This window comes from Cynoglossus semilaevis, chromosome 11 (assembly GCF_000523025.1).
Source record: "Cynoglossus semilaevis isolate Cse_v1.0 chromosome 11, Cse_v1.0, whole genome shotgun sequence".
NCBI classification, from domain to species: Eukaryota; Metazoa; Chordata; class Actinopteri; order Pleuronectiformes; family Cynoglossidae; genus Cynoglossus; species Cynoglossus semilaevis.
This window is the reverse complement of record NC_024317.1, coordinates 11,453,504-11,470,762: the sequence shown is the minus strand read 5'-3', so window position 1 is coordinate 11,470,762 and position 17,259 is coordinate 11,453,504. Positions and strand designations below refer to the sequence as shown.

At 41.6% G+C, this 17,259-nt stretch overlaps 1 protein-coding gene across 6 annotated transcripts in view; it reads right to left on the bottom strand.

Moving 5' to 3' along the window:
* Nucleotides 1-17,259, bottom strand: part of sulf2a (sulfatase 2a) — a 44,054-nt gene that overhangs the window by 6,396 nt on the left and 20,399 nt on the right. For all 6 annotated transcript variants that reach the window (XM_008320534.3, XM_008320535.3, XM_017036849.2 and 3 more), the window contains 9 exons: nucleotides 7,277-7,517; nucleotides 5,165-5,404; nucleotides 4,924-5,075; nucleotides 4,632-4,801; nucleotides 2,018-2,168; nucleotides 1,073-1,248; nucleotides 787-915; nucleotides 348-404; nucleotides 125-254 (listed from right to left, as the gene is read on the bottom strand). In XM_008320534.3, the coding sequence (XP_008318756.1) occupies nucleotides 125-254; nucleotides 348-404; nucleotides 787-915; nucleotides 1,073-1,248; nucleotides 2,018-2,168; nucleotides 4,632-4,801; nucleotides 4,924-5,075; nucleotides 5,165-5,404; nucleotides 7,277-7,475 (1,404 nt within the window). In that variant the 5' untranslated portion in view covers nucleotides 7,476-7,517. The remainder of the gene's footprint in view (nucleotides 1-124; nucleotides 255-347; nucleotides 405-786; nucleotides 916-1,072; nucleotides 1,249-2,017; nucleotides 2,169-4,631; nucleotides 4,802-4,923; nucleotides 5,076-5,164; nucleotides 5,405-7,276; nucleotides 7,518-17,259) is intronic.

Here is a 17,259-nt window from a genome sequence, read left to right as displayed (position 1 = left end):
AATAAGGTAAAAAAGCCACATTATCTTTTCAAATTCCACAGTAAATGAAACTACATGAACTTCACTCCATAGTTCCACTCAAACTCAAATGCTGTGTTTTCCGAGGCGGCGGCCCGTCAGATACCTGTCCTGGCTGCTGGCACGACGTCTGGTACTCTACTTTCTGGCACAGATCCCTCATACGCTGATACTTAGGCAGGAAGTTTTCCTCCTGGGCCATTTCTTTCCCATCATCCCTCTTGTGCAGGGGCTTCCTGTAAAAAGAGGACAACACGTGATGTTTGTACACAGCACAGAGCCACAGGAAAACAATGCCTGGAACAAAAAAGGTCAATCAATAAACGTACCCTCTCTCCACGAGGAAAGAATCCCTCCACATTTTAGGCTTCCTGCTCATCTGGAATCTGGAAAATGAGAGAGCAGAGGGAAATCAAAACCACCGGCCTAAACTGCTGCGCTTGTCCATGGACAGGCTTTATGTCTGTGAAATATAGTACATTGAATTGACCCAAAAACAGCTAACGCTGCGACAAAAATAAACTATAACAGAAGCTGGATGAGGATCATCAAAAGTCACATTTGTTGTTTAGTAAAACAACCATAAAGGAAATCTACACCAGCAACAGAAATATATACAGTTCCCACTCAGCCTGCTGTCCTGACAAACAGACGTGTGTGTGTGTGTGTGTGTGTAGGAGTGAGGACATATTTGTGTCCAAAACATATTTGACTGAAGGTTGATCTGATCTGCTTTAGTTGAGTGAGTTCATGTGTGGTTGTGTTCACCTGTTCACTGGTTTGTCTGTGTCCAACAGTTTGAGGATGGACTTGCCGTCCATCTCTGCAGGGACGTCCACTCCTGCCATGTCCAGCAGGGTGGGCGCCACGTCGATATTCAGCACAATGTGAGGGTTACTGGAGAAGAAGAGCAACGAAAAGTCAAACCTAAAATAGACTGTTTTACACAAAAGACATAAATGTAAATTTATAAAGAAATCCTCATAACAATAAAAAAAATTAAACTTCTAAAATCCAAGCATAGGTAAAGAAAAAAAAGAGTGTTGTTACTCACACGGCACCATGCTCCACATTTGGCCCACGCACATAGAAGGGAACACGGATGTCAAACTCGTACGGCATTGACTTGCCCTTCACCAGACCAAACTGACCGATGTGGTAGCCGTGGTCCGAGGTGTAAATGATGTAGGTGTTGTCCAACTCCCCCGTCTCTAGCAACATGTTGTAAACCTGCAAAAAACAAACAAAAAAAACCCAACTTTCTTTTGTTTAAAAATAACTAAAATACAGCTGTTTATTTTTATTGGATTTTTACAAACTGTTTGTTTGTGTTGTTTGCACCTAAATCTTTCTTACCTTGTTGGTGCAGCCTAAATGAAAACATCCACATAAATCACTGAACCCCAGTTTGTACCCACAATGCAACATTTATTTTTTTACCTAAAGACGTAGATGGAGACTGAATCTCTGAACTCCAAACTTGGACTTTTACTGTAAGTTTTTTTTTTTTACCTGTAATCTAACCTTACCCCGACAAATGGGTTGTTTTCCAGACATATTTTCCATTAAATAAAGTGCAATAACTTACAGAGGAATGCTCAGACAGGGCATTAGCTTTGAAAGAGAGAAACAAGCAAACATATGCAGCTTCTCACCCTAATGGCTTGAACAGAATGAACGTGCACTTCCAAAACACACATGGGTTTATACTGATCAATACAAAAAGAAAACTTCTGCTGAAAAATGTTCTCCTTAATTGTTCGGCCAAATGTTTAGCATTTTACTGACAATTCTATCGTCTTCATCATCAATGTTTTTAAGGATGCTGCTCTTCGGTCTGACCAACCAGGACAGCTGTAAAAGCCGTGTAACTTATTGAGTATGTTAGTGATACGAAGCAGCAGCAGTACTGCGTATCTTCAGTTATGATGTGGGTTATCAGATCCAGAACACATCTCCAAGGAGCTGTGACTGTCAGAGGAGGTCCGAGCGTTCCTACCTTCTCTACACTGTCGTCCACAGACAGCAGAGTCTGCATCCTGCGCCGCTGCAGCATGTTGGTGAACTGCATGTGGACGGGCTTCATGGCTCCGGTGTATCGCAGGATCCAGTGTTTGTCTGAGTTTGGGGCGTAGTTGTAGCTTGGAGTTCTGAAGGAAGACACATGGACAGACAGACAATATAAAAGACGATATAATCCAGAAGGTGTCCATAACAAACCAAACCTTTTTTTCACATTTTGGTTTTTTTTTAGGTCATACAACATTACCTGCTACGTTTTGCAAATATTTAGCTTTTTTTTGCGCAAGAACACAGGGCTGGTTCTCAAAGGTGGTTTTGAATTGTGCTGTTTTGTTGCGTGTTCTGTACGTGTTTAACAACAAATGTAATTTTCTTCTTCCTCTTCTCCTTCTTGTCGCTGTTTTGTTGCGTGTTTAACAACAAATGTGATTTTCTTCTTCCTCTTCTCCTTCTTGTCAAATGTTGAGTCGTTCTCTGTAGTTGTTCAGCTTATATGAACCTTTTTTTCTAGCTCGGTTTCTAGCTAACTTAGTTAGCAACCGACAAAACATCAAGTGTTTTATCTGGTTATTTTACCTACTTTAACCTCGGTCCCCCTGTGTCAATTTTGCTGAATTTTCAAACTATCTTTCGGTCCCCCGTGTTAATTTTGCTGAATTTTCAAACTATCTTTTATCTTTTAGATATGTCCAGCTTTTCTATTTACACTATCTTTCTGCTACAGATGTAGTCCAGCTGCTTTAGGCTGAGCAGCCAATCACTGGGCAGGATCTATTGTGCAAAGTTGGATGGAGCTGAATAGGGTTTTTTTTTTGTAAGTTTTTAATTGTAATTTTATGATCTGTAGCCTGAAAAGTAGTTCCTAACTGATGGTTCAGCAAATGATGTAAAATGTGCAACTGTGCTATCCATTCTGGTGGCCACGGTGAGCACACGGTGATCAATACTCAGCCCTGACCCATGAGGATGCTTCATTATTTGAGAATAAACATGAGCTGTAAAACTAATGAGTTCAATAGAAAATGTATTTTTCATCTGAGGTGGATCAATTCTACTTCTGAAAAATGTTCCTGCTGCAGCAGCAGCAGCAGCTGTAGCAGCAGCAGCAGCAGCAGCAGCCAAGGTCCAAACAGAATAATTCACCAGGGCGACGCAGGAACTTAACTACAGAACTGCCTGCCTCTCTTTATACGACTGCTAATGGAAAAAAAAGAGGAAAATCGGTGTGTTCTGGAAACACACTGCCCAGGGGAGAGAAGAATGTTCGTAGGCAGAACAATATCCAGTTGCTACAGTCACAGTGAGGCTAATGTGGTCTGAATGAAGACTGTGTCTTATCCACAGGGATGAGACAAGGCAGACGCAGAAGACAAGTGGGCAGAATCTGCCGTCTCATTAGTGGCTTCTCATCTCCAGAGACCAACTGAAGGTCAGCCCTCAGCCGGCGGCGGTCGCAGGGACGTTAACGGAGCAACAAACATGAAATGCCACCCATTACCTGTGCATTATCAGTCATGCCCGTCCAATCACGTTGGACAAAACTGTTCAAATTAGCCGAGCTTGTTAGACAGAGACAACGCTAATGTGAACAACAACGAGCCAAACACAGCAGAGTAAAACGCTGCCTGTGGAGAAACAGAGGGTGGAGAACGTTCAGCTGCCAACTGCAGGCACGGGAAGATAAGATCGCTCTGTCAGAACACATGAAAGAAGCCATCAGTGTTCAATCGAACGCAATTAGCTGTGGATGATAAAACCTTCAAATTTAGTCTTCACTTGTTTGAACCTATTTTTTTTTTAATCAACCTGATTATTTTAAGAAGGCAGTCAGGGCCAAAGACTGGCTGAAACACGGAGGTAGCCAGCTGGCTGCAGCACTGACGCCTTGGTGGTGGACCAGAAACAGCTCTCCTGGTTCTGGAAGCAGTTGTGTCTCAGTGAAAGTCTGTTGAAACTAAATTTATAACATCAATAAACTTTCTCCTGGACGGTCTATAAAGGCGTGTCCAAGGTCTGGTTTAGGGCCCAGTCCTGGTACTTGGAAGGTTTTTTTTAATGTATTTCTTTTAAATCCCCAACACAGTTGTTTTCAAAGTGGGGGCTGCCAGGGGGCGCTAGTGTTTTTTTTGTAATATAATTTAATTTTATAACCATTTGTCCTGGCAGTTTGCACCTGTAATCAAGCTGCTCTGCTCCTCAAGCTAGTGTGTAGCTAGCTAGCTAGCACATGTTTGTTAATAATTTTCTTATGCTAAATAAATGTAATAATTTTTGAATAATGAATAAAAGTAAGAAAATACAGGACACCTCCCTGCCATGCACCAAGTCCTGTCCCATGTTGGATTGCCCCAGGAGGGGCAGGTTTGACTTCACTATTTTTAGCTAACTTAATGTTGTAAGAACTAATTCTATGACAAATAAAAGTGTTGCTAAAATTTACTAAATTAAACTTTTTATTTCTCTTTTGGTAATCTCTATTTGCCTTTTAACGTCACTGATGATGACGATGATGATGACGATGATGATTTTATCGCCCCCCTTTGGCAAGCTGATACATTCCTAAGGACATGACAGGTGTGGTGATTAATTACATGTGCTGCGATGCGTTTGGAAAGGCGGAGCTGTAGTGGGGGGCAGAATCTTCTGGACCGTGAGGAGCGACATGGCTGAGGACCATCATGATGGGCCGGTGAGGGTACATCTTCTTGGACATGTAGAAGTAGTTGATGCTTTCGTTGGTGATGAGGTCAGTCAGGTAGTCCTGTAGGGGAAACAGGAAACTTGATGAATGAATATCCCACAGTGATATGATGGTCAGTGCTCCTGACCTACAGCAGGAGGATCACAGTATCTGTGTGACCCTGTTGATGAACAACTTTATACCTTGGAGTAATTGCTGCCGTGTTTTTCTCGTACACCGTTCCTGCAGAGGGTGTAGTTGTAGAAGCGAGAGTTCTTCACCAGGGCCACCCATTCTTTCCAGCCCGGTGGCACGTAGGAACCGTTGTACTCATTCAGATATTTCCCAAAGAAGGCTGAAGGAAAAACAGAATCCTTAAAATCATCCTCATCCTCTTTGAAAGTCTGTACAACTTCAAATTCTGCAGCAGCATGAATTCATCACCTGTTCTGTAGCCGGAGTTGTTGAGGTGCACAGCAAAGGTGTGTGGCTCGTGATGGGCCTGCCACGACGGCGAGGAGCAGTTCTCGTTGTTGGTGTAGGTGTGGTGGTTATGCACATACTTCCCCGTCAGGATGGAGGAGCGGGACGGGCAGCACATGGGCGTGGTGGAGAAGGCATTGGAGAAATGAGTTCCACCTTTCTCCATGATGTGCCGGGTTTTGTTCATGGCCTGCATTGAGCCTGTAGGACAAAAAGAAAACAGTACATCACTCATATGTTTATTTAGTGAATTAAAAGGTGGGGATGAAATGATGATCTCCCTGGTCACTATTGTCAAGTGAAAAAACACAACAGCAAAAACAAAAGAAGTGAACTAAAAAAAACAATTCAAATAAAAGATAAAAATCTCTAAAATGACTAAGAGATACTGCATGTCTGAAGAACTTTGACTTCCTGCCAAGACAGTAGCATTAAAAAGTCCAGTCTGCAAAGTGTCAAAAATGTCAGTTAGCGCAGCCCTGCACAGGAGACAGTGTGTTTGAAAACATCTGTTCTCCAGACACCAGTCTGTAACAACCAGAACAGAAACGTCAATTTAATATAACAGAAATGGAGGCCTTTCATTAAAGACCAACCACTGAACTGTGCAGGCTTCAATCTCAGGGCAGACGCCCAGCTGGTATCACTGTACCAGCCTCACCTGGTACAGTCTAGGATGATGACTGCAGACTATCACGTGACACACTAATGACTAAAATCCATAATCTCTATAAAGATAAACAAGTTTATCTATCTGTATATGTTACCACTGTGTTAGCATTGGTGGCTAACATCTGGACCAATCCTGACATATATTTAATTGTCCAAAAAAAAAAGAATCTAGGCAAAATATATTTGGAAAAGAATCAAAAATAATAATAATAATAATAATAAAGGGAAATTGAATATACAGTAGGAAATGATTTTCCAACAAAGAAAATCATTTTAAAAGAATCAATAATAATAATAATATTAAAGGGAAATTGAATATACAGGAAATGATTTTCCAACAAAGAAAATCAAATCAAATTAGGAGCAGGTCTCGTGTGAATTGAAAGGTCGTCAAGCCAGTGGTCGTTTCTCTGAGGAAACAGATGGTTGACCATAAATCCTTGCTTTTCAATGGGCGTCCTCTCAAAAGACAACAAAGGATGTCACCAAAGTCATTATGCAGCCACTTCAGTCCAACACCACACTGAAAGACTTACGCGGCTCAGCAGATTGCCAACATTTGGCAACCTGACAACGGAACCAATGGGTTTGCCCTCAGTTAGTGCCAGCGACGGAGGAACTGGGAGGAGAAGTGCATGACACTGAGAAGGCCAGTTGGCCTGGTGCCAGGAGGTGGCATCGGGCGGAATATTTATTAAAGTAGAGGGTATTCCCACTTAGTTAGTTAGACAGTTACCGTAGTTACCCTGGTCTGTCCTTGTTATCTTTTAGTGATCTTTTGGCCAACTTGGTCAATCTGGTTTAAACGTAACTGTGACGATCGTAACAAGCTTTAAGTTACCTTTGGATTAATGTATATTCTAACACATTTTGTAGCTTATTTTATGCAAATCTTGTATGTTTCTGGCTCTTTTTTGGCCTACCTCATTTATCAGTTACCTTTTTTTTTTTTTTTTTACTTTTTATTGGCCAGATTTTTTAGTAATAAGTTCAGTTGTTTTAATTATTTATTTTGAATATATTTTCAATTAATAATTTATTTGTTGGCTATAAATAAAATTAAAAAATATTAATAAAATAAATACAAATAAAATACAAATAAAATAAACTTTGTTTGTGGATTCTATCTATTTTACGGTTTTATTTTTGTCACCTGCGTATATTTTGGCTTTATTTTTAGTTGTCTAATTTTCACAAAACAAAAGAAAATAATCTATTATTTTCTCAGTGGAATTGTTAACAACAACAACATATTAATAACAGCTACCGTAATATTTTTTACTGAGTATATCCTTTTATTTGAAGAGAATGTGTCATTATATTAATTATTATCCTGTTTAACCTAAACCCCACTCAGTTAACACGCTACACAAACACGGCAGAGAGAGAAACACGTTTCACCTAATTCTATGTCCTGATCATCTGTAAGGATCAGGATGATGTTGGGTCTGATGTTGCGAACGTGGCGGTCCCTCTGCAGACGAGACCGCAGGCGATAGCCAGACAGGTAGCCAGAGCCCTGGGCCACAGGAAGCACCTCCACCAGGAGGAGGAGGAGCAGGGTGAGAGGGAGGGAGGCGGAAAACGTCCGCCCTGCCATTACAGCGACCTGCAGTCACCTTCTTCAGGATCTCAGCCCGCCCTAAACAACAGAAACAAAAGAAAGTGATTGATTAACTATATATATATATATATATATATATATATATATACATATATATATATATATATATTTATAAATATATATTTACAATCGCATAGCCTTATGTTGTTAGATGCTGTTATATGCCGATGATGTTTAAAAAAAACCCCAAAACAATTCTATTAACAAAGTATTATAACAGACGGTTTCAAAACTAGTTTCTCAGTTCTGAAGTTGTTTTTTCCCCCGTTCTAAATTACCTTTTGGCATTTTTTGGGTTATACACCTCCTGAGTCTTGTTTACCCTTCTGCCCATCTGTGCTTTCTCCCCGTGAGTACTCGCTCATCCTCATAATGTATTCCACCGATGCCTTGTAAAGTCTAATGCCCCTCATGTGAACATAACCCCTACCTCCTGTGCCAGTGTGGAAAACAGTTCAGTCTTCTGTTTGTGTTTCTGTGTGGATTTCTGCTGAAGTCACTACCAACCTTAACAGTTCAACGAAATCTGCTCCATTAAAGTTGACTTTTAAATCCAAATCTAGCTTTGGTACAAATGGTAGAACGCAAAACCTCCAGTGGAAAGTGCGAAAGTTTTAGCGATACAGATAGTTACACCAAAATATATTACAATATGTACAAACTTTCTTTTTGTATTCTAAAAAACATTTACTGTAAGTATTGGGGGAAAAATGAAGGAAGGAAGGAAAATGAAGAGTTCCTGGATAACTGTGATGCTTCTGTCTTTGAGCTTTGAAAGATCTATATTTTTACTACTATCTTAACTACTGGCTCTGTGTAGAAGCACATAAATAGAAAAGACAGGAGAAGCCCAGCAGGCTGGCACAGCTTCTGATGAACACAGCATTACTTTATTCTGTGAACCATTAAAAAATGTTATGATTAACTGAATCCATTTCCTGCGTACACAGACCGGTGTGACGGGCTTCTTCACAGGGTCAAACATGACCTCAGACTATTTTGGGTGAGCTCAGCTCGTTAATCAATCATTAATGATGCATTAGTATGGTGTCATTGACTAACTCTAATGATCTCTGCTGGTGACTCCGTGGCTGCGAGGCTGGGGCTAATGGGCCTGAGCCGGGAGCTGTCTCAGGCCTTACCTCCCCCTGAGAGGGGGTTTAGGGCGGTGGTTGGAGTCCAGGGGAGAAGGACAATAGGAGATAAAAAAACAAGGAGTGAAAAACTACCAAGAAATGACAGGAATGAAGAGAGGTTCATCACAGAAAAGATGTGCAGATGAGTGACGGCAATGACCCACATTAGAGCAAAAATATATGTAAATATGAGTTATATTACAGTTTTACAAAGCTGCTCTCTGAACTAGAAACGTCTTTATGTAGCTTCACAAAAGGTTGAAGAGTTCTGTAAGACAACTGGACATGACATTTTCAAAATGTTAAATGAGAGGAGAAACGTCTTCTTGAGAAGACTTCATGTCCAGTTGCCTAAAAGAACGTTGACCTGCCTCGACCGTGACCTGAACGACTGAGAATCTTCACAGACGTCTTCACTAAAGCCAGCGTTTAGACTTGTGTTTAGGGATAGGTTTACACAGAAAGCTAATCTACCTTTTATTGAAAAGAATTACTGTAATTATTCGCTTTTGGGACACTGAAACATTTCAGTTAAAGGCTGCAGCACTGGAAATATAGGAAACTGGACAGAAATAAATTATTACTACATTTCCCTGAAATGAAGCTTAAATTTCCAAAGCCAAGAATTTCTCAAAGATACCTTACAACACAGCGTCAGGTTGGGGGGGGAGGCCGGCACCGTGGCAACAATCACTGATGGTAATATGCTGGGCACTAATGTCTCAGTGCTGCAGATAGTAAGTCTTGATAGTAAGGTGATAGTGGTAGGCAGTAACGCAGCTGGCAGTGCCAGTAATGCCCTGGTAGTCTGGCAGCGGCTGTAATGCCCCACTTTACCCCCAAGAAATTCCAGTGGACAAGAAGACTTTAGATGCATTAGCCGGCTCTGGGCTATGATTTTGACAAAAGTGCATGTCTTTTAATATGGCTGCCTAATTAGATATTGTCTGGTACCAAACTGAAGGTAAAAACGCAGCTCCTTTGGTCATAAAACGTAGAAACAGAAGAGCGGCTAGTTCACCTAAAGGCGCTAAAACACACCGACCAACTCACGGTAAACTCAAGAACAAACCTAACATTAAAGGAGGAGGGGTGAGGGGGAGACAGTTCCCCTCCATTTTCCATCTTAATGCTCTCTGCACGGGCGCCGCTGCCTAACAAAGAAACACTTCCCTCAAACTCTCTTCAAACGTCGTGCTGTCATCAGATTTATGGCTGCATCACTCCAGGTGCAGCCAGGAGAGCTCCAGACAATGCAGCACGGCCTGTACGTGTGTGTGTGAGTGTGTGAGTGTGTGTGTGTGTGAGAGAGACTGAGTACGGCTGTGGTATGGGCTGACTGACAGAGACCAGAGATGGTGGAATAATGTTTATTATTAGTACTTTTATTTGTTTTCTTAACGGTCGACCCAGACTGAGGAGGGCTGCCACACACTGGGTTCCATTTCTGCTACATGTTAATAATAATTTTGAAGGTGAGGGTTTACGTACTGGATGATATAAGAAGAGATATTTGAAAAAAAGAAAATGCAGCTGAGATATGATCGGGGGCCAAGGGTCACCAGAGGTCGGACTAGTTCCGTGCGATGCCTTGAAGTGAGACTAAGTTCTGCAGTTCAGTCATTCACTTGTAAAATATGCTAAAAGAGGGAGCAGCTCAGCAGCACTAGATAAAAACTTAATGCCATTCATTCTTTATTCATAAGAATAAATTATAAATGCGCTCACGTCAGATGTAAGTATATCACAGCACGGACGGCAGAGTGAGAAGGTAACAGATTTAGAGGAATATAAACACTCACACTGTCAGACACCACACGGCAGAAAAGAGGGATGAAGCCACGGGCAGAGGCGTTACAGACCTCACAAGGACTTCACGAGGTTCACAATGACCATGGTCCTTCAATATATATATATATATATATATATATATATATATATATATACATATATACACACATATATTTGGATTTAGTTTCAAGAACTTCAGTGTCGACTAAATAGCTCCTAACATTTTATAAAGAAAAGAAAATTTCATCAGGCTCAGACAGTTACTGAATGGAAAGAGAAAATTAATATAGATCACAGATTCATATTAATTATTTTGTGGTCAAATTAAACGCATTAACACACACAATGGCAGAATGATGTGTGCTGTATATCCAGTAATTCCAGTCCATCCACTGATCATACCAGGTCGCGCTAATACACTGTCAATCAACACATTGTTAATTCAGCACACTGCAGGAAAGACTCTACGACTGACACAAATGTCAGAGGACTGACAGCGGCTGTGACTCCGTGTCACTGTCTTCACCTGGCAGCTTCCTGTGCTGCAGAACCACAGGACCGGATCCAGGACTGACACTGATCTCATTATTCATATTACTCATGACTAATAGAATCTAACTCAGGAGAACTACTTTTACACCTAACACCACTGATAAAGTACAAGCCCACAGTTTCCACTCTCTCTCTCTCTCTCTCTCTCTCTCTCTCTCTGTGCCATGGCAGACAGTAACTCCGGCTCTGAAACTGCTGGAAATTTCGTTCACACGCAAACGTAATCCACAAGACGAGCATTTCATTCTTTGGAGGAAACGCTGACATTGATGTTTGAGACCATGGGATTGTTGTACAGGGGCGCCGCTAGGGATCCTGGGATTTCTAACATATAAAAATGTTTTAATGCTATTTTATATAAAACTATGCATTTGCATGATGGTGTTTTTGACCATGATTCCCATATTTGTTAAAAAAAAAAACCCAACATTTCAGTTGACAGGTAGGGGGAGCACCGAGCACTCTGGGCCCCTAGAGCACTTTACAAACCAGCCTGTTTAATACAAATTCCGTGGCTAGCAGGAAACAGAAGAGGTTCAGCTGACTAAGGAACAGTAATCCAAACACCAATCACTGACCTGGATCCTGTCTATTTAAAGACGATGATTTCCCAGTGGTGGGAAATCGTCGACTTTAAATAGACATTCCAGAAACTGCTGCTGCAAATTTTTGCCACCACCACATCTGCTTCCACATTCCAGGACCCTAGCTTTCACTTTCACGTTTTTTTGGTTCACTCTTGTTCAGGGATTCAGCCTGTACTTGTCGAACCAGGAAGAAAATCACAAATTTCTAGCGACCCCAGAGAGACGTGATCTCAGCCGTCAATCAAGATGCGCCAGATATTTCCATATGTTGTTTACGATTGGGTGTGTTGTTTTGAATCAGATTTTTAGAAAGAATAATAAGTTGAAAACATGTTTATCTGTAATTCTTTAATCAATTTCTAGACATTTTGGTCAAGCCCAAGATCGAAAAACACCGGGTTATACATCAGAGAAAGACCGCGAGTGAAATCAAAACTGATGGAAAATGTGAGGCGTCCAAAGAAATCCATGAATAAATAAATCACTAAGTAATTCTGCTCTGCTCTGCTCTCCACTTTGATCCTCTGCCTTAAACATTAGAAGAGACAGCACAAAGGAAGTGTCCAGAAACGCTTCAACAGAAACATCCCGTTCTCTCTATATGTGACACTGTCCAGCCAACGCCATTGGTCACAAAGAAAACTGGCAGAGATTTGCCAATGTGTGACTTTGTTCCCACTGGCCTGTCTCACTCTGAAAAGAGTGAGCAAAGATCTCCAAGGACCTTTGAGTATTCCAAACAAGAGTTTGTATTCAGATGCAAATCCTACAACGACATGCATCTATGTGAGAGTAACTTTCCTTTTCGAGGACTGATGTGTGTGTGCGACTGGATGAGTGTGTCAGTGCGAGGAGTTTGCAACGCTTTAAACTGTATGGAATGTCTTTGTCGTGATAATAGGAAGCCGTCACTCTCACCTCGGAAACCTCTCTGACAGACACGGGTCAGGGGAAAAAAAAAAACAACAACTCGTCTCTGTTTTTTGAGGAGGTTGTCAATTCAGAGACAACATTTTCAACGTCCAGTGATAACACAGGAAGGCGACACCTGTGTGTAGAAGGTTGGGGGTTTCAATGCCAGTCATGTGCCCATGAGTCTTGAACATGTGGGAGTCACGGTGGGAAATGATCCACAGCAGATTCTTCTCTAATCAGTGTTACTAATGAGGAGGTATATTTAATGTGAAAACTGCATTAATGGAGTGTTTTTCAACCTTGGGGCCACAACCCCATTTGGGGTCGCCTATAATTCAAATGGAGTCACCTGAAATGTCTAGTCATTGCTTCACAGGAGGCATCATTACAGGGATGGAGTCGTACCCAGTTTTTAGGACTTATGATACTGTTACACTATGATGTTATTGCTGTTTTAACAGTGACGTTTTTACTTAAAAAAAGACTTGGTCTGAACAGCTCCACAGTCTCTGGTCTCCATTGTTTCATCTGCCTGTTTAACGTTGGTCATGTGACAGCAGTCCCAGCACAAGTCAAAACCACTTTTGAATTTACACTCATTAATAATTAATAAAATGACCATGAAACCCTCTGATTGGTTGGGAGATGTTTACTGTTGGGAGAATGAACTCTTGATTCTCTGCATTTGTTTTAAACCATTGATAAAAGGAACAAAAAAAGGACTAATAACTGATACACTTGTCTTAAACCTTCACATATAAAACTACAACCTGGTTGTAAAGTTAAACATTTCACCCTCATCTGCTCATTAAAGAAAAACGCTCGTCTCATTTTTTTTATATGGAGCTGCTGTTTTTCTTTCTTTCTTATCGTGCACATATTCAGACAGGAAATTGCTCTGTCCAACTGTCTTCGTGGAAAGTCTTCAAGTGTCAAGTTTATCAGTACATGGGGACAATCTAAATTAAATCTTCATGACAAAAGAACTCTGCCTCTGATTTATTACCTGTCACTCACCAATATTAGAGGTTGGCATTCGGACGTGGAGGGACATTTATGAAGAGACTATAGTCGGTGCAGTTTTAAAACTGAAATACTCAGTATAACTGTTGGGTTCTGGGTAAAAAAAATGAAAGGAATGTTTTTATTTCAGATGTCATTTGTAGTTTATAAATAGACGCAGACTGTATTTAACAAGCTGATGGATGTACAGCCTCGTTTAGTGTCGTTTCAGTCAAACCGGAATATTTATTAAAAACTCATTTTGAACTTTTGACATTTTCCTTTCTTCAGTTTTCCTTATTACACATTGTTTGTTTTTTTATACATACTTTGCAACTACAGATTCAACTAAAGATCTCGATGTTTCTACCGTGTATACCTTTTTGACCTGGTCCACCTTGCCCTCACTCTGTATCCAACAGCGACACAGTGGCATCCAGAGCTAACATGGTGGTCTTTTTGTTGAGGGGGGATGGTGAAGGTGGGGGTGGTCAGGGAGAGGGGATTGTTTAGGAAGGGTCCACTTCAGGGTCAGGGCATTAAGCCCTCCTCCCATGCATCCCAGCAGTACGCTCCATGAGATCCCAAAGAGAACGTGGGCTGTGAGAGAAAACACAAACAGAGCCCTGATTGTCCCCGACTTGGGTTCAAACTCCCCCCGCCCCGCCCACAGGGGTTTAAGACTCCGAGAATGGGCAACTGTCAGCGGTGTTTTGTCGATATGTGTCTGATTTCTCTTCAGATGGTTTTTATTCAGACGTCTGAGGGGAAAATGTGCCTGTTTTGCAGTCGGCCAGTATCCTGCCTCTGCAGTCCCATTGAACTCTGTATGGGAACGCCATTTGTGGTGCAACTCAAAAGAAGCAGCACAGTGGCCAGCTCCTTTGAGTCAGGGGGCTGACAGCTAAAACAAGTTAGCAAGCTGGTGGAAAGGGCTGCCTGCTGACTGATAGCCGCTGGTTATTGGCACTTATTGACCAGAGGCAAAGCCCTCCTGCTGTGTGTCACATCTCAGCAAAATGGATTACAAACAAATCAGCTGTGAAACATGGCTCTGACATTTTAACCACCGCACCACCCGATGAAGTCTCCGACTTCTGTGACACTGGAACGGCTGCACCGATGGGACATTTGATACCAAGCAGGAAAAAACGCTGCCCCTTCACAGCTGTGTCAACAACATTGTTTATCAAACAAACTCCTATGAAGATGTGCTCACTTATAGCAGTGGACTTGAAGGCGCATGAATTTAGAACAGTTACAGTTGACTTAGATTCAAAAAGTGGCAACAACTGAGGCAGTCTGTAGACTCTGCAGACTCCCTCAGCTGCTGGACTTTATTTTTAGGCAGTTAATGCTAATGCTAACAATAAAGTGAATCCTTTTTAAGCACCTGTGGGACACACAAAATGACTTGGTGGGTCGCATTTGGGTCCCTGGCCTTAATTTTAACACATGAGCTGTAAACAAACCACCAGTAGGGGGGGTTGTGATTGTGATTAATGACCTGAATCACACTACAGTAGGATTGGGACTACTGACAGATAGCAGGTCTGGTCAGTCTCGTGGCCACTGGTACCTAGCATCTGCTATAGGTTTTAGGGGCCATGGCTTTAGAACCCCTCAGTGCTCCAGCTGTTCAAGGCCCTGGGGTCTTTGATTTATTTTGTGGGCCTTTCATATCACTTGTTTAGTTTTAATTACACGCCATTTATTTGGCTTTTTTTAAAAAGCCCAGACAGTGGGCTGAATGATGGTTACAGACAATAACAGTAATAAAAAAGCCCAGGCAGTGAGGAAATAATCAGTAATGATGGTTACAGACAATAACAGTAATAAACCAATTGCACTTGCTTACTGAGAAAATGACTCCCCACATCAATCAATAATCATCAATAATGAACACACACTTCTGTCAGACGTGACCAGAAATGTCTTTTTGACACAACACCGACTCCTGGGAATTCCGACTCCTGTATGACCTCATATTAAATCCACCCACAGGGTTTTGATCATGTTGTCTAACTAACGCTAAGATAATGTTAAATGGCTAGCGGCTCACCATTACGTGATTAAATGTGTGACAGATTATTACTTTTAAAAAAATCATTTTTCACAGCAAAAGATGGTGAATGATTTGGACTTCTCTACCAGTAATAATATTAGAAGAGGATTTAGGGAATTGAAATAAATCTGCAGTCCTGAATGAAGTACACTGGGATTGATCGAACTTTGCTCCGCACTGCAAATTTGTGCACATCACAACACTTGGCTTGCAGGATTTGCCAACCGGGTCCTTGAGCAGCATGGCCAGAAATACACAGGGCCAAAATAATAATAATTCTTATCGTATAACTTGGCAAAAGTCAATACACACAGATGCTCTCTCCATACTGTAAGAGAATATGGCCGGGTCTTCGTTTACAGATCAGTATCTGTCTCCCTGTGTCTTGTCCTTGAGAACACTGCCCAGACAGACCATCTGTCTCTCCTGACCTGTGTTTAATACCACGGAGGGAGCCTGAAAGTGGCCACCAAAGGGGGTCCCTGGCAATCTGCCTGCTCAGTAATGACAGTAAAGTAGCAAGTGGCTAGCCTGTCGACACTTGAGGGCTATCTGTGGTGTCAGGGTATTGATATCATATTGAGTTGCAAAGGGCTTGGCAGCTTTTTAATGAAGGTCCAGATTGATCAGACTGACTTTACTGTGCTTGATGCTTATTGGCCGTCCCTAATGGACTGACCGTCCAGTGTCCACGTCCCTGTAACACTGACTGGGACAAGACAAGCATCCAAACTGGTTTGAGAGAGTAACTTTAAATATATTTAATTTTAAAAGGCCCTACACAGACAAATGCAAAAAGGTATAAAATCCAGTAAGGTTTTCCCAAAAATAACAGTCGGAAGCACACGACTGACAGCAAGGACAACTGTCATCTGTCCGTCTGCCTTTAGAGGGCGATGTCAAGGTCACAGCTGTGGACTTGAAGACTCTTCTTTCTCTATTAGTCGTCCATTAAGACAGTGGTCCCCAACCCCCGGGCCACGGACTGGTACCATGCATATGCATAACTTACATGATTTCCCTTTTATTTATTATCTGATTCTGAACAATATTATATTATTTCCCTTTTATCGACAGGCTTTCCCTTTTATTTATTATCTGATTGTGAACAATGTTTTATTTTGAAAAATTACCAGATTCTCTCCGCTGCATCTGTCTATGACTTGATACATGTCAAGATTCTTGCCTCAGTCACACATTTTACCAAAATCTGCTACTTTCCTAACGGTTCATCTCTGGCCATTAACACATAATACATTACCACTAAATTGAAACCCCCGAGCGAGCAAAATCAACAAAAAACAAACCTCTTTGGAAAGTTTCTTTGCATTTAAGTGGAAAAAAAGGTTGGGCACCGCTGCATTAGGAGACTGTCAGGAAGAACGGCAGCGGTCTGCCTTCTGTCCGCCCGATTGTAGATCTGCAGACATTTATCAGGGTGAAGGTAGTTATTAAATTCTGGCCTAAACTCAAGGGAAGAGAGAGTGTGATTACATCCCTGCCTCCTGTACTCCTGAATCCATCAGTGGACCACAACCTGAACTGTAACCAGTCAAACTTGAACGCATTCAATACAACTGCGGAAAAAAAATTAAAAGGTGAAAAGGTTCGTGCTGAGAATGTGTAAACGCTCTAGTAGACTCCTGATGGCAGCCCTGCCCCAAGGTCCTTCCCTTCTCACCTACACATGAATTATCTGCTGGTTGATCAAG